At 55.4% G+C, this 15,911-nt stretch overlaps 1 protein-coding gene across 1 annotated transcript in view; it reads left to right on the forward strand.

Moving 5' to 3' along the window:
* The window catches only part of KIAA1671 (KIAA1671 ortholog), a 67,178-nt gene that overhangs the window by 39,902 nt on the left and 11,365 nt on the right, over positions 1 to 15,911 (forward strand). Inside the window, exons 2-5 of the mRNA XM_023762068.1 lie at positions 975 to 2,570; positions 4,410 to 4,497; positions 7,234 to 9,598; positions 9,729 to 10,027. Coding sequence (XP_023617836.1) covers positions 1,030 to 2,570; positions 4,410 to 4,497; positions 7,234 to 9,598; positions 9,729 to 10,027 — 4,293 coding nt within the window. The 5' untranslated portion in view covers positions 975 to 1,029. The remainder of the gene's footprint in view (positions 1 to 974; positions 2,571 to 4,409; positions 4,498 to 7,233; positions 9,599 to 9,728; positions 10,028 to 15,911) is intronic.

Here is a 15,911-nt window from a genome sequence, read left to right on the forward strand (position 1 = left end):
CTGCCCCTGGGGGTTGTCGGAGGATTAATGAGAGAAGAGGGCTCCTGCTTTGAGAGAGCAGGTCCTACATAGCTGGACGGACAAGGGGCTGTGCCCGAGCCGCATAATGAGGTCTGGTAAACATCGGAGCGTTGTGAGGACGATATGATTTCTAAAACACAGGGAGCCCTCGGCTTACTTCAAGCCCTCATTCGTGGTATGTGTGCCCTTGCCATGAGCTGTGACTCTTACTGAGACTATGATGACAGCCAGCGAGAAGTAGGCATCCACTAGAAAAGAGCCCAAAGGCAAATAGGAACCCTAGGTGAGTGCAAAGTCAAGGTGGCTCTTCTGAAGGCATCTAGAAGGGTGGGCGAGGGGAAGATAAAGGGCCGGCCTTGGGGTTGGGGGCTGAGGCTTGGGCTCTGTGGCCCATCCATCACCTCTATGACCTCAGGGGCTCTGGCTTTGGGCAGCTGTGTGAGCTGGGGCTGGCCACTTACCCTCTCTGAGCGTGGCGCCCTGCACAGGCTGGTGAGGGGTTCAGCTAGGATGCCTGAGGCCGGGTGGGCCGGCTCTGAAGTGGGAACATGGTGACAGGAGACCGGGAACTCGAGGGTGCTGTCAGGGGGGCTGATGCCAGGAGCGCGCAGTGTTGAGTGGCACATCCTGACGTTGCCTCGTGCTCTCTGAGTGACTTCAGGCCAGTGGCTTGGCCTCTCTGAGCCGACTCCCTTATCTGCACAGCAGAGATAAGCCCTCCTTACCTTGAGCTGAGCGCAGGGGAAAGTCCTGGAGAATGTTGGCGCCTTCCCCCCGCCCTTTGATCTGGAAGGAACTTCAGAAACAGCCCGCAGTTCAGAGGGATGGAGGGACTGGCCCTGGCTTGCCCGGCGAAGTCAGTGGGGAGTTGTTGTCCAGAACTCGGGGCTCCAGCTGCTTCGACCCAACCGGACGCTGACTGAATTTTAAATTTCCCTTTTTTTTTTTTCTAGCGGTGGCTTCTCCATTTCGGATGTTTAGAATCCCCATGGATCCACAACCGTAACCATGGTGACGCGGGTGGAGGTCGGCTCCATCACGCCCCTGCCAGGAGTGCCAGGCCTCGGGGAGATCGCCAAGGAGGAGACCCTGACGCGGACCTACTTCCGCCAGGCGGGCGACCCCTCGGGGACCCCCTCAGCCCGGCTCCTGGAAGGAAAGAGCCCCCTCAGGAGCCCCGCACGCCTGCTCCCTCTGCCCAGACTCGCCCCCAAGCCCTTCTTCAAGGAGAAGGCCCCGGCCGTGAAGTCCCCGGGGCCCAGCCCGGCCAGGCCCTCTCCCTCCTGTGGGTCGCCCCAGGACGCGGCGGCAAAGGACCCGGGCGAGAAGATGCCCAGCCTGGGGGGGCAGGAGGCGGGCGACGGAGGCCTGCGGAGCGGCTCGGCCCTGTTCCCCAAGGCCGCCTTCCTGCGGCCCAGCGCCAGCACCCTGTTCCTCTTCGAAACCACCAAAGCCGGCCCTGTCCTGGGCAAGGGGCTCAGCGAGGGGGCCCCCGAGGCCAAGGCGGGGGTGACTCAGGAGCCCCCCTCGGGCTCGAGGCCTGAAGTGGCCGCCAAGCCCGCCCTGCCTGCCCGGAGGCCTGGGGGGACCCTGCCCCGACCTGCCTCCCTGTCACAGGACACCAGGCCGGCCGCCCCCCGAGAGGACACGGGCCCCAGGGAGCCCCTCTCCAAGGCCAGCAGCGTGGGGGACACGGACAGCCCCGCGGGGGAGCCCCAGCCTCGCCCCAAGAGAAGGCCTGTGTCCGCGATTTTCACGGACTCCATCCAGCCTCCGAGGCCGGGCCCGGGCGGGGCGGCTGCGGGGGGGAAAGCGCCCCCCACCCCGCCCGAGAAGACGTGGGTGAGGAGGCCCCGGCCTCTGTCCATGGACCTCACGGCCCCGTTCGAGAGCAGAGAGGCCTCGCTGAGGAAGGCCGCTGGCGAGGCCACCGCAGGTCCCTCCGGCCAGCGCCGGGGACCCGAGAGGCCCCACCCGGAGCCCCGCGTGGACGGGGAGTGTCCGGTCAAAGCAGAGGCTCCCCTCCCCGACCCAGACTCCGACTTCCTGGAGGTGGCCAAGAAGATCCGAGAACGGAAGGAGAAGGCGCTTTCCAAGCAGGCCGAGCTGGGCGGCCTCAGAACTGCGGGGGGCTCGGCCAGGGTCACCCCCGCAGACGACCCGAAGCCCGGGGAAGAGAAAGCCAGGCTGGACACAGAGCCAGACAAGGCTCCCGAGTCCCCCTCGCCCAGGCCGAGCCAAGGTCGAGAGAGCGCGGAGGTCAAGAGCAGAGCGTCCGATGGGGAAATCCGGACCCGGGGAGAGTGGGTCTGCAGGGGCAGCGTCAAGAAGCGCCTCAGCCTGTTTGGGGAGGAAAGCGCCTTGGCCGTGGGGTCTGAACCCCCACTGGCCACCCCTGAGTCCCCATCGGCTGCTCCAGAGCCCGAGAAAGCGGGACTGAGCGTCCAGGATCGGATCAAAGGCTGGGCCACCGAGAGCTCCAAGGTCAAGCCGGAGGTCAGGAGGAGGGCGTTCCAGGCTCGGCCCCTGTCGGCGGATATGACCAAACTGTGAGTGGGAACGTCTCATGGGGTTCATTCTGTCCCCGAGCTGCCTCAAACCACCCACCAGAGGCCCCCCCTGGGATGAGGCACTGCAGGCCCCAGGTCCGTGCTGGGCACCTTACCTCCTCTCTGGGTTCACCCGCAGCCTCAAGAGGAAGTGGCGTTAGCTGCCATTTCTCAGATGAGGCGCGTGCCAGCAGTGGGGCCAGGAGCTCGGTTTTCTTGTCTCTTCTCATCTTTGCACTGGGGAGATATTGTGCCCATTTCACAGATTGGGGTAGGAAAGGTGAAGGACCGTGAGGAAGTCGATGTATTCCAGCTCAGCCTGTCTCCATAGCTAAGCTTTCTTCTCCTAAAGTCTGTGGTCACCTAATATATGGCCGAAACCTCCACGAGTGGCCGGCAAAATAAAACCAGATGGGTCAAGATCTCTTGAGCCTCGATTTCTTCATCTCATGATACTAAGACCTTTCTTAAAGGTAAAGACCCAGAGCATAATACTGGGACTCACTCTGCCCGTGGAAAGCCCTCAATGCATTGTAGCTTTAAATGATATTATTAACCCTGTTAGTTAGTGGTCATTTTCTAAGCTCTCCCGGCCTCTGATATCTCTTGTGCCTTTGTTTTCCCACAAATGGCTTCTTGCTTACAACAGGGAGATGCCACTGGGCGTGTCCACTAGCTCAGTAATGACATGCATGCCACTGACATACTCTGTTAGGGATGGAGCTTCCAGGGGGCAGGACCTCTGGGCAGACTGCCCTCCCAGCCCTGGGAACTAGGGCAGCCAGCTGGGCCAGAATTAGACCGGTGCTCTCAGCATTTAGAATCACCGAGAAAAAATAGCAGTGCCTGGATCCCACCTCCCGAGATTCTGATTCAGTGGGTCTAGGGAGAGGGGCTCTTCGCTTGGTTGTTTTTAAAGCTTCCGGGGTGATTCTCATGTGAGGGCCTGAGAACCCCTGAGCTCATATAACAGAGAAAGGGGCACCAGTGTCAGGGACCTCACAGGCCTCCTCTCCCTGCAGCGCCTTGGATTAATCCCACTGGACAGATGGATAAACTGAGGCTCCAAGTGTGGGTCAGGTTTCAGAGGTTTGATTTCTCTCTCCTTTCTTTCCTCTGCGGCCTCCCTCCCCCCGCCCCGCAAACTAATCTTTAGGCATCCACTCTAAGGAACTTTTCAGAACTCCCCTTTCTTTCTCTTCCCCTTCATAAGTGGGAAAACAGGCCCAGAGAGGGACAATAACTTGGCCAAAGTCACCCGGGGAGGCAGAGACAGGCCCGTGCCCCCACACATCCCCCCAGTCCAGTCCCGTGACCGGTGTGCAGTGGGGCTGCTGTTGTGCCTGTGGTTGCTAACAACAACCATTAATTATTCCTCCCGGGGCATCCTGGGTCTTCCCTGAACGCCCTCGGGTAGCTATTAGGGCTTGGGGTAGCCTCCTATCCGCCCTACAAAAGGCAATGGGGAGGTGTTAATTATCCCCATTTTATAGATGAAGAGACAGAGGCTCAGGTGAGGTCACAAGCCTGACCCAAGCTCCCGAGGTGGGAGGTGGGTAGAGCTGGCATTAGCACCCAGATCTCCTCCCCCCAGCTTGGGGCTCCTGGTACCCCGGTGATGCTGTGTGTAAGGTAGGCCATCCCTCCTGGGTGCTTTTCTGTTGGTCTGGTGACCAGAAAGGAAATGTCTTTTCTCAAAGCAAACCGGGCACTGTTGCTTGGATGATCTCCGATTCCACCCTGGGTCCCCGAGCTGGCTGTGGGGTGTGGGATGGAGGGAGTCGCCGCTGCTGGCCCAGCCACGTAACCTGGATCTCTGTACCTGGATCTCTGTCCCAGGTTTTCAAGCTCAGCTTCAAGCAGTGAAGTCAAGTATGAGAGGTGCTCGGAGCCGAGTGGCGAGCTTGCTAAGGAGCCGAGAGAAAAGGTGAGGAGTCGCTGTGTTTGGTAGCTACACTTACCGGAAGGGCTTTTCTGACCTACGAGACCCAGAAAGAATCTCACGAACAATAAGACAGTTTTCCCTCGAAAGCCGGGACTGTTGACGTCCCTTCCGGCATGCTAGCCGCGAGCCCCCGTTCCCTCGTGTTAAATGCTTTTTACAAACTCGATCGCCAGGTCTGTATTTTTTCTGTGCACAGAGGGATTTCCTCTGTGAGAATGCCTGCTTTGTTAAGAAATTAATAAAGCTGCCCGGCCGGCGTGGCTCAGTGGTTGAGCATCGACCTATGAACCAGGAGGTGACAGGTTCGATTCCCGGTCAGGGCACATAGGGGGCGTGCAGGAGGCAGCTGATCCATGCTTCTCTCGTATCATGGATGTTTCTCTCTCTCTCCCTCTCCCTTCCTCTCTGAAATCAATACAAATATATTATTAAAAGAAAGAAATGAATAAAGCTTAAAAAACGTTCATAGAAACCCCTTCAATTTCCCGAATTATGGTCCCTGCTTCCTTCTCAACCCTGACTTTCACCTAGCAGCCACAGGAGGGAAATTAAATTGCTCAAAAAGTACCTTTATTTAGTTCATTTCGTAAGAAAAAAACTCATAAAAGAACTCCAAGGTGTAACTGGGTTGTGGATAATCCCTTCGGCAGACTTGTAGCTTTCTAAAACAGCTTTAGTGAGGTATCACTGACCTACAGGGAACACACATGGAAAGCGTACAGGTGGAGAGTTCGACGTGTGTCCTGCACACCTGTGAAGCTGCCATCACAACCCAGATAACCGGCATCTGGCACACCCAGTTCCCTCCTCCTCGAAATCCCTCCCTCCGCCTCCTCCTCCTCCGAGCAACCACTGACCTGCTTGCTGTTGCAATAGATTCGTTTGCATTTTCTACATTGTCCTATAAATGGAACCAGTGCTCCTTTTTCCCCCCTCGGTCTTCCTTCTTTCACTCAGAATAGTTATTTTGAGATTCGTCACATTGTAGTGCGCATTAATAATTCACTCCTTTTCTTTGCTGAGTAGTATTCCATTGTATGGGCCAACCACAGTGTATCCTATTCATCCTTTTTTTTTTAAAATATATTTTATTGATTTTTTACAGAGAGGAAGGGAGAGAGATAGAGAGTTAGAAACATCGATGAGAGAGAAACATCGATCAGCTGCCTCCTGCACATCTCCTACCGGGGATGTGCCCGCAACCCAGGTACATGCCCTTGACCGGAATCGAACCTGGGACCCTTCAGTCCGCAGGCCGATGCTCTATCCACTGAGCCAAACCGGTTTCGGCTCCTATTCATCCTTTGATGGACCTTTGGTTTGTTTCCAGTTTGGGGCCCATTGCAAATAAAACTCCTTGTAGTCACATCAGAATACTCTAATGGCAACAACGGCAAGAACAGAAAGAGCCACGTGAAGCAAGTTGGGTGAAATGTTACTGTCGTTGAATTTAGGGGATAGGTTGAGGCGAACTTACTATTATCTCTGTAATTTTGTATATGTTTGAAAACTTGTTTTTCTTTTTTAAAATTAACTTTAGGGAGAGAGGAAGTGGGGGCGGGGGAGAGAGAGAAACATCAATTTGTTTGTTGTTCCACTTACTTATGCATTCATTGGTTGAGTGTTGTATGTGCCCTGAACCACCTGCTTTTAATCCTTTGGGTTACATACCCAGGAATGGAATTGGTGGGTCCTGTGGTTAATTCTCTTTTTTTAACTTGCTGAAGTAGACTTAGCTCTAACAGAAAAAAAAAAAAATTACTAAGTAGTACATGCATGTTATGAAAATCAAACAGAACCAAAGTATGTCGGATTAAAAGATGATTTTTTTCATCTTTATTCCTTCCTCCTACTCACAATTCGATTTATATCTTTACTCCACTGTCCATCTACCTGTGTATACACACAGGTGCAGTTTTTTATTTTTATTTTATTTTTTTAAAAAAATATTTTATTGATTTTTTACAGAGAGGAAGGGAGAGGAATAGAGAGTTAGAAACATCGATGAGAGAGAAACATCGATCAGCTGCCTCCTGCACACCCCCTACTGGGGATGTGCCCGCAACCAAGGTACATGCCCTTGACTGGAATCGAACCCGGGACCCTTCAGTCCGCAGGCCGTTGCTCTATCCACTGAGCCAAACCGGTTAGGGCAGGTGCAGTTTTTTAAAAGATGGTCTTAAATCATAAAGATACTGTCCTGCAGCTGCTTTTCTCCCATCGAAGGGATGTTGTGTGTGTCTTGGGTGCTAGGACAGTGGGGCCCACCCCCCTGGGGACGCAAGGGCCTGTGTGGTCCTCCATCGTTTGGATGGATCAAAATGGACTGAGCCACCGCCTTTCAGACGGGCACTCAACGTTGTCTGTGTTCATTTGCTTTCACAGACAGTGCGGTCTGAGCTTTCTTGCTCACGGAGACTTGTGCTCATGAGCGAAGAAGGAATCCTGAGAGGAAACTGGCCAGATGAAAGGAAATGAGAATTTTAAAATCATGACAGATACACTGAATTGTCCAAAAGTCGGCACGACTTTTACTTTCTCTCCAACAGCGTCCGAGCGTGTCCGTTTCCCCACATCCTCACCCACATTGGACGGTTCCGTCTTTAAATTGTTACGGTTTATGATTTTAAAAGCAGCCATTTCAGCGACCTCCCCTCTTCCTTTCCATTTCGAATCCTTTAACTTAAGTTTCTCCTTTTTCTTTTTTTTTTTTTTCAGCAAAAGGAAGGGCCTGGTTTGGACGGAGCATCTGCTCCAAGGAGCCCCTGGAAGCCGGGGACGCCCGGGGAGAAGTCCAGGCAGGCACCGCGGAAGGACAGTTCTAACCAGGTTCCCACCAGCTGTCGCGGGGCAGGCTCGGCGGGGGCCCCGAGCTCCTCGGACGGCGCCCCGGAAGACGAGGGGAGCTTCCAGACCGTGAGGGCCACAGTGTTTGAGCATCACGTGGAGAGACACACGGTGGCTGACCAGTCGGGACGCTATCCCCCAGCCACCGCCCCTGGTGCTGTGACCCACGTCTCGGAGCCCCGACTCAGGCCCAAGAGAGGCTCGTGGCTGGGGAAGGACCCTCCGGAAAAGACGACCCTCAAGAGAGAGAACTCCCAGTGGTCGGAAAACCCCGACACCGAGAGAGGGGGACGGACCCCCCTCTTGAATGGTGACCCCAAACAGGATCACACGCCTCTCCCGGAAAGGCCCCCTCTGGGCGAGAAACGCGGTAGCCACCCCTTCCTGAAGGGCTTGGAGCACCCCCCCAGGTCACAGAGGGTTGAGCCCAAGTACGACGTCATGCACACAGTGGGGGAGCGTGCGCACAGTGAGGCTGTCCCCACGGCGCCGGAGGAGAAAGCCGTGGAGCTCCGGAGCGGCAGCAGCAGGTCCCGTCTCTCGCTGAAGGGGAGGCAGCTGTCCCCCGAGGTCGCCCCTGCCGACCCAGAGCGCAGGCCGGACAGTCAGGCGGGCTCCGTCCAAAGGGCCAGTCTGATGTGGGAAGCCCAAGGGACGCAGGAGGTCAGCGGGCCCATCCCGGACCCCCGAGAGCCGCAGGGCACGTTCGGGGGCAGTGGCCTGTCGCCCAAGTGGAGAGGTGGGGCGGCCGGGGGCTGGCACAGAGCCACGCTGGTGGTCAGCGATGACATCAGCCCTGCAGTCCCCAGCGAGCGCTCGGCCAGGCCCTGTGGCCCTGAGGCCGCCGGTGTGAGGACCGTCCAGGCCGCCAGCAGCGAGGCCCAGCACCAGGGGCCCGAAGGGGCCAGGAACAAGCCAGGAGGCTGTGCTTCTGCGGGAGAAAGGGCTGCTCCCCGCGGCTGCCCTCCCGACGCCCCCTCCAGAGCCAAGGCTGAGCCCTCTGACCTCCGAGCACGGCCACCCACCGACGGGCTTGTGCAGAAAGGGCCCCGAGTGGTGGCTGCCGGGGAGGGTGAGTGGAGGCCGGCCCCGGCCCCGGAGCCTGAAGTCAGGATGCGGAGGGGGAGCCCCGGGGACCAGAGATTCGAGAAGTGGAGACGGCGGACATTGCCCCACGACGTGAAGTTTGAGGAGTTCAGCTTCCTGGCTTCAGAGGGGGAGCAGCCGGGCCCCGATTATCTGAGCCCCACCGCGGGCGCCGCGAGGAAACGGCAGCCATCCCGTAACAGGGCGGAGGCCCAGGACCCGGCCCTCCCAGCTGTGAGCCCAGGGTCATCTGGGGAACCCAAGGCCACCTTTTTTGCGGTGACATATCAGATTCCCGATGCTCAAAAAGCAAAGGGTGTTGTTAAGCCAGGGCCCGAAAGCTTGACGGAACATTCTAGAAAAATAGCTCCGCCTCCATCGCCTCATCCTTTAACTTCCACGTTGGTTTCTCCCAACCCTGAAGAGCCACTGGAGACCATGGGCAGTAAGAGCCGGGCGCCGGGCAGAGAGCGTGACAGCGCCAGCTTTTCAAACACGCTCAAGCCAACAGATGTTCCATCGCCTCCTGGGGACAGGATTCTGGATCTTTCCACCGAGAGAATCTTCGATGCAGATGCTGTGTGTGTCCATCGGCGACCAGAAGGCCGCACTGGGTTTCAGAATGACTGGAGGGAAGGTGGGAGCAAGACGTCCCCCAGTCGCGCTCCCCAAACCATCCCGGCTTTCCAGAGTTGCCCCAAAGCCGGGGACCCCCTCGTCAGAAGGAGGAGCGAGGTGGTCAGCGAGACGTCCCCGGGCAAAGTCACAGGTGGCTACAGATCCAGCGTTCTTGACATAGACGCCCTGATGGCCGAGTACAAGAAGCCGGAGGCTCCGGAGCGGACGGAGGGGCCGCCCGCAGAGCCTGGCTGGGCCCAGGAGCGGCCAGGCCAGCGAGGCGGGGTGGAGCGGAGGCGGAGGAGCCTGAAGGAGGGGCCCGAAGATGAGGGTCCCCGGAAACAAGCCAGTTTTGCTGAAACAAACCGAGGTTCTAGTCCAGCCTCTGGCAGGCAGCTGGCCGAGAGCCCGGGGGCCGCCACGAGCCCCAAACTCAGCTCTCCTCTGTGGGCTCTGCCGCCCGGGGCTCCTGAAAAACAGCCAGGGGCCTCTCCCGGCCACGGGGGTCCCGGGAAGAAGGTCTCGGGAATAGGTCTCGGGAATCGCTGAGGACGAGGCCAAGGCCTTTGCTAGTAAACATCACGGTGCAAAGCATCAGGATTACCTGGCCGCCTGGGAGGACCCCAGCCATGGAGCCGGTGTGTTGGCCAAATCCTCCCCAGTGGACAGGAAGAAAGGGTCCCCGAGGAAATGCGCCGGGCGGGGAGAGGAGGGCCGTGTGGCCCAGTGGGGTGACCACCCGCAGGACTGTGGCAGGTCACCGCTGGACGTCAAAAGGGCCTATTCGGAGAAGAGTGCCCCTGCCAAAATCCGAGAGGGCCTGTCCATCATGCAGGAAGCCAGAGAAAGGAGGCGAGAGCAGCCCAAAGGGAGGCCCAGCCTCCCTGGGGAGAGTTCGGAGGCCAAGGAAACCAAAACGGGGCCCTGTCGGCGGGACTCGGGGACTCGAGACAGTCAAAAGGTGAGTATGAAGGCAGTTTCTGTGTTGTGAGACGCTGGTTACACACGAAGGCCAGGGGTATCAAACTCAGAACCTACGTGGGCCAGGTGGGTAAGGAAATGAGAGTCAGCCCGGGTGTGAGACTCTAGGGCAGTGGTTCTCAACCTTCCTAATGCCGCGACCCTTTAATACAGTTCCTCATGTTGTGGTGACCCCCAACCATAAAATTATTTTCGTTGCTACTTCATAACTGTCATTTTGCTACTGTTATGAATCGTCATGTAAATATCTGATATGCAGGATGTATTTTCATTGTTACAAATTGAACATACAGCATAGTGATTAATCACAAAAACAATATGTAATTATAGATGTGTTTCCCGATGGTCTTAGGCGACCCCTGTGAAAGGGTCGTTCGACCCCCAAAGGGGTCACGACCCACAGGTTGAGAACCGCTGCTCTGGGGAGTGGTGGGGATTGTGGCTAATGGAAAGCTCATGCCTTGTCTGAAGGGACAAGTGCTGCTCATTTCCTGCTGGTTCTTGACAAGTGGGAATGGTGGTCCTGAGAGGGCAGACCTGGTTTATCAAGAGAATCTGAAAAAGCAATCCAGGTTTTTTCCCCATGAAATGAGGACAGCTTACTAAAAAATTCTCTTCAGTCCAAATGAATAAAAAGAAAAGTGTCTGCTGGCTCCATTTAGCTACGAGTTTGAAACCTCTGGCCTAGAATGATGATAACAGTAGGTATCATTTATTGAGCACCTGCTGTATTCCAGTGTGTTGTGTCAAGTTCATTATTGTATCCCAGACGTCAGCATTCTGCTTGACGTTTTGTGAACGTTCAAGAAATATTTGTTGAGTGTGTGAATGAGCCATCTTATGTGAGCCTCGTGTGGCAATCCCTCTTTTGTGGTTTGGGTTCCCACAGAAGCAGGTTCTGGAAAGTATTGTTTTGAGAGGTGATCCTCAGAGGAGCTGGAAGAGGAGTGGAGCAGGGAGGCAGGGAAGGGAAGGCAGGTGATGAAGGTACCACTCTGGGCCACTAACCCTCATTCTCACTGGAGGCCCCGGGGAAGCAGCATAGACCACTTCCGAGTTGTCCTGTCCAAGGGGCGAGGAACCTGGAGTATTTATTTTCTGGTTTGCTTCTGTCTTTGCCCGAGGCTGTTTTCAGGGCTTTTTAACGTTCAGACTCTTCCATCCTGCCTGGCGCCATGCTCAGTAATGGAAGGAAAAACCCTCACACACCCTGGCTGGTGTGGCTCAGTGGTTGAGTGTCAACATATGAACCAGGAGGTCACAGTTCAATTCCCAGTTAGGGCACATGCCTGGGTTGCAGGTGCAATCTCCAGTGGGGTGTGTGTAGGAGGCAGCCAATCGATGATCTTCTTTCATCATGTTTCTATCTCTATATCCCTCTCCCTTCCTCTCTCTCTAAAAATCAATAAAAACATATATATGTATATTTTTTTAAAAAGAGAGAGGGGTCCAACTGGGAAAGGGATGTTGTGGAAATGCAACAATAGAATTATTTCAACGGAGATCATGAGATGAAGGTTCACCCAAGGTTAGGGGTGGAGTTTGGCTTTGAACCCACATCTCTACTCTGCCACTTACCAGCTGTGTGTAAAGCAGGAACTTGGCCTCCTTGAGCCTCGGTTTCCCCACCAGAGTTAACAGGGATCCCTGCCTCAAAGTCCTGTTCCTAGGCTGAACGGAGATAAAGCACCCAGCACGCGCCGGGCACCCACTGGGCATGAGCTCAGGGCCTGCCCCTGGCTTCTGCACAGGTGCTTCTCGAGAGGGGAGCCACCTGTCCCCACCCCCGGGGTTCTTGTGGGAGCGCGGGGAGAGGGAGGAGACCAGGGAAATGCGACACGGAGGCTGTTTGCAGTGCCTCCTCGGGGCCCTGCTGGCAGCGGAGCCCGCAGGGTGGAGGGCCCGTCCGGCCTTGGACGCCCGCCCCGGGTGTGCGGGCCCAGCAGCGCTGTTGTCAGGGGATCCGTTTCCTCACTAAGGACTGGGAGGCCTTGGACCAGGTCCCGTTGCTCTCCGCTCCTGCCCAGAGATATCTCGTTCTTCATCTTTAAAAAGTGAAAACCCACACAAGCAATACAGAAGTGCACAACGTTGGTCGCTGAAAATTCAGACCTTACAAAAGTGCCTAAAATAGTGTTCCCCCGGGACCCCATCCCCTTTTCCGTCCCCCAGATGCAGCCAATGGGGCAGTTTTTGATGTCCTGTGGGACTCCCCTACATGACAGATTGTCAGTCATATATATGTTTACTTATAATCGTATTTTCCTTATTGCAGAAGGTAGTGCATGCTTGTGTAAAACCTAAAATATTATAGAAACAGACGGTTTAGAAAGAAAATCGCCCCCAAAAGGATGAGTCTGGTGCAGGAACTGGGGCACGCCCCTCCAGGCCCATTCACGCTTCTCAGTCTTGCACAGTTGGTCCTCAGGGCCCATTTGACAAAGTTTGAGACTTTCTCTGTTGTGACAACTGGGGGAGAGTATGATCCCGGCATCTAGTGGCTGGAGACCAGGGGTGCCGCCCAGCCCCCCCCAATGCCCAGGACGGCCCCACTGCAGACAGTCATCAGCCTCACGGCGATGAACGCGGCTCCCAGGCCGAGGAGCCCTGGGCTAGACACAGATAGAGGTAACGCAGAGTACATACCGTCTAGGAAACACGGCAACATTCTTCAGAGCATCTGACAACGTGCCCTTTTTTTTTTTTTTTTTTTACTTAACAGTAAAAAAACAGTTCTATTACCTCGTTATTTTGAGTGGCTGCAAAGTATCTTATTATGGGATTGAGCCCCAACTTTTGTATCCAGATTCTGGTTGATGGACATTTGGGTTGGTTCCAGTTTGGGGGTGAGAAGCAGGATGTATGTCGTTGAGCATTTTGAGGCACATCTTTGCTTCCTCGGTGAGGACTTCATGATTCACAGCCAGTTCTGCTCATGTACAGTGCATGGGTGTGATTGTAATTAAAGTGCTCCCTCCCTCCACCTCTCCCTCCCTTCTTCCCTTCCTTTCTCTCTTTCTTTTTTTCACTTAACTAACATTTATCGAAACTTTGTCCCACACCCGATTATTGTATTTCATGTAATTAAATGACTCATTTTTGTTTCGGAAGACAGAATGTTTTCACATGGCTCTCAAAATATTTGAAGGGATGGAGTAAAACTTCCCCCATACCTCTCGTTCCCCATCTTCCCATCCCTCCCCACCCAGTAATTACTTCCATTCTTGTTTGTGCAAATTCCTTTAGAGTTTCTTTCTGAAAATACAAGCAAGTAGGAATGCATATTCTTGGTTTTGCCTCATTTTTTCCCCCCCACAAAAGAGCATTCTGTGCAAGTGGTTGAAGCTTTGGTTGCCTGTGGGAGTAGCCCCCTAAAAGAAGGCGATGCAGGGGCCTCACCCCAGACCAGTTCGATTGGGATCTCGGGGGTGGGGTCCGCCTTTGTTCGCTGTAGACGCTCCCAGGGGATTCTCGGGGTGAGGGTTTCTGCTGAACCCACAGAGCGGCCACTTGCCTTTTTTCGTAAACGCATCTTGGAGAGTTTTTGGATTCAGCCCATGGAGAGAGGGCTCTTGCCTTCTGGTTGCTGCAGGGTGGGAACACTGAGGCTCAGCGAGGTCTGCCTGGGTGGCCTGAGTCACAGCTGGTGTGTACGTACCTTGTGCGTGCCCACGTACCTTGTGCGTGCCCACGTACCTCGTGCGTGCCCACGTCATTGTGCACAATTGTGCACATGCGCAGGTTCAGCCTGGTCCTGTCATTTCGTTCAGCATCGTAACCAGGAGAGAGAAAAATGGCTCCCCTGCCGGGGCCACTATCTGTGGAGTTTGCACGCGCCCCCCATGTCCGCGTGGGCTTCTCCGGGTGCCCCGGTTTCCTCCCAGCTGCAGAGGTGTGTGCGCTGGGCTACTCGGTGGGTCGGCATCGTCCCCGCCTTGGTGAGTACGGGTGTGCGCGGCCCTGGGACGGACAGGTGTCCTGTCCAGGGTGGGTGCCCGCCTTGGGCCCCGAGCTGCCGAGAGAGCCCACGAACTAGAGTAATGGGTTGGAAAATCATCTTGTGTGTTGTTGTTTTTTTTAATCTTTACCTGAGGAATGAAGATATTTTTTTCCATTGAGTTTTAGAAAGAGTGGAAGGGAGGTGGGGAGAGAGAAACATTGATTGGTTGCCTCCTGCAGGCGCCCCCTGGGGCCGGGGATTGAACCTGCGACCCTCTGGGGCACAGGCCCAGCCTAACCCTGGAGCCTGGCCGGCCAGGGCCATCATCTTGTTTGTAGTCATCCTTCTTAAACGTACGTATAGCTCACATTTATTTCTGTGCTTAATATGAGATGTTTTGGGTCTTTATTTCGACGTGTGGGGATGTTTTTGTGACCAGATACCTGTCCCAGGAACTTTTGTTTAGATCAATGAGCCTGTGGTCCGGCTGGTGTCGTGATCCCTTGTTTCGCTTACAGTCAGTTTGCCAGGCCCTCGGGGCGACGCTCAGTGTGGACGTAGTGTGCGTGCGCGGTTGGGGATGGCGGTCGCCTGTGCAGAGCTGGACGCGGTTGTCATTTGCAGGACCCGCTGGTTTGCCCCGCCGCGGGGCTGTCCCACTTCGCATCCTCACCGTGAACAACAGGGCCCGTTGCCCTCAGCCTTGCCAGCCGGTTGTGGCCTCAGACCCTGGGCCGCACGGCCCCAATGAGTGCCCCTCGCCCTCGTCTTGTCCCGAGGCCGTATTTCCCTCCTGTAACCCGCTTGCTTACCTTCCGCCCTCTTTTTTCATTCAGCGCTTTAGGAGGAAGATGAGCCCTTTGTGCTCTTCTGATTTGATGTCTCCCTGGACTGCCACTTGGGCAGAGCTGGGACGGGGCCCTAGCTTTGTGACTTCCTGGCTGTGCCACTCTGGGCACTGGGCCAGACCTTTCTGAGCCTCAGTTTCCTCATCTGCAGAATGGGGATCCTCCCTGCTTCACGGACTTGTTGGGGGTTTATCAGGAAATCATGGGTGGTCTAGCCCCAGGCCCCCGGGGCCTGATGAGAAGGAGGTTGGAGGAGCTACACTTCCAGGTTAAGCTTCATGCCTTCACTTATTTGCTACATTGAGTCAGTGTTCTCACCCCAGGCCAAGTCCTGCTCCGCACGCACCTGCCTGTAGACCTTCCCTTGAGATGCGGGGAAACTGGGAAGGACCAGCCAGGGAGGGAAGAGGAGACCCAGAGAGTCTCATACGGCATCAAAGAAAGACTCGGAGGCAAGAGATCGGGAATCCAGCCTCGCTCTTCGCTGGTGCTGCGTGTCCCTCAGCAGGCGCCATCGCTCTCTGGGCTGCCCTGCCCTTATCTGTGTGGGGAGAGTAGGAAACATGTAAAATCCATTCTGGAGTCTTGTGTGTACTGGCCTGTGAATGTATCCTGTGTCTATAGCCGAGAGGGAAAAGAATGACAGGATTCGGACTAGTGTCGATAGGACTATTTATGTACCTAGATACAGACTGTTTCTGTGTCTGTGCATGTGTGCGTATGTGTTTGGATGTATGGAGAGATGTCTAAAATGAGGGCACCCAGAGTTACCAGTGGCAGTCATAAGGCTGGATAACATGTATGTGCTTCCTTTGACAGGAAGTCGGGGAGAAGAGTGTGAGACAAGTCAGGTGCCCAGGACCTGTACACGTCCGCCCCCTGGTGGCAGCACTATGTCATACACTTTCTGAGTGCAGATCCCAGCTTGGTTCTCCCGTGAACCTAGTCCTAGAAGCTGAATACTGTTATCATTGGTCTTTCTCCACATGGTCAAGGATCAGAGAGGTTAAGGCACTCACCCCCCCTCACACAGTTATTAAATAAAAGAGGCCGGGATGAATCTAGACTTAATGATC

Source organism: Myotis lucifugus, unplaced genomic scaffold, assembly GCF_000147115.1.
Source record: "Myotis lucifugus unplaced genomic scaffold, Myoluc2.0 scaffold_229, whole genome shotgun sequence".
Lineage (NCBI taxonomy): Eukaryota > Metazoa > Chordata > Mammalia > Chiroptera > Vespertilionidae > Myotis > Myotis lucifugus.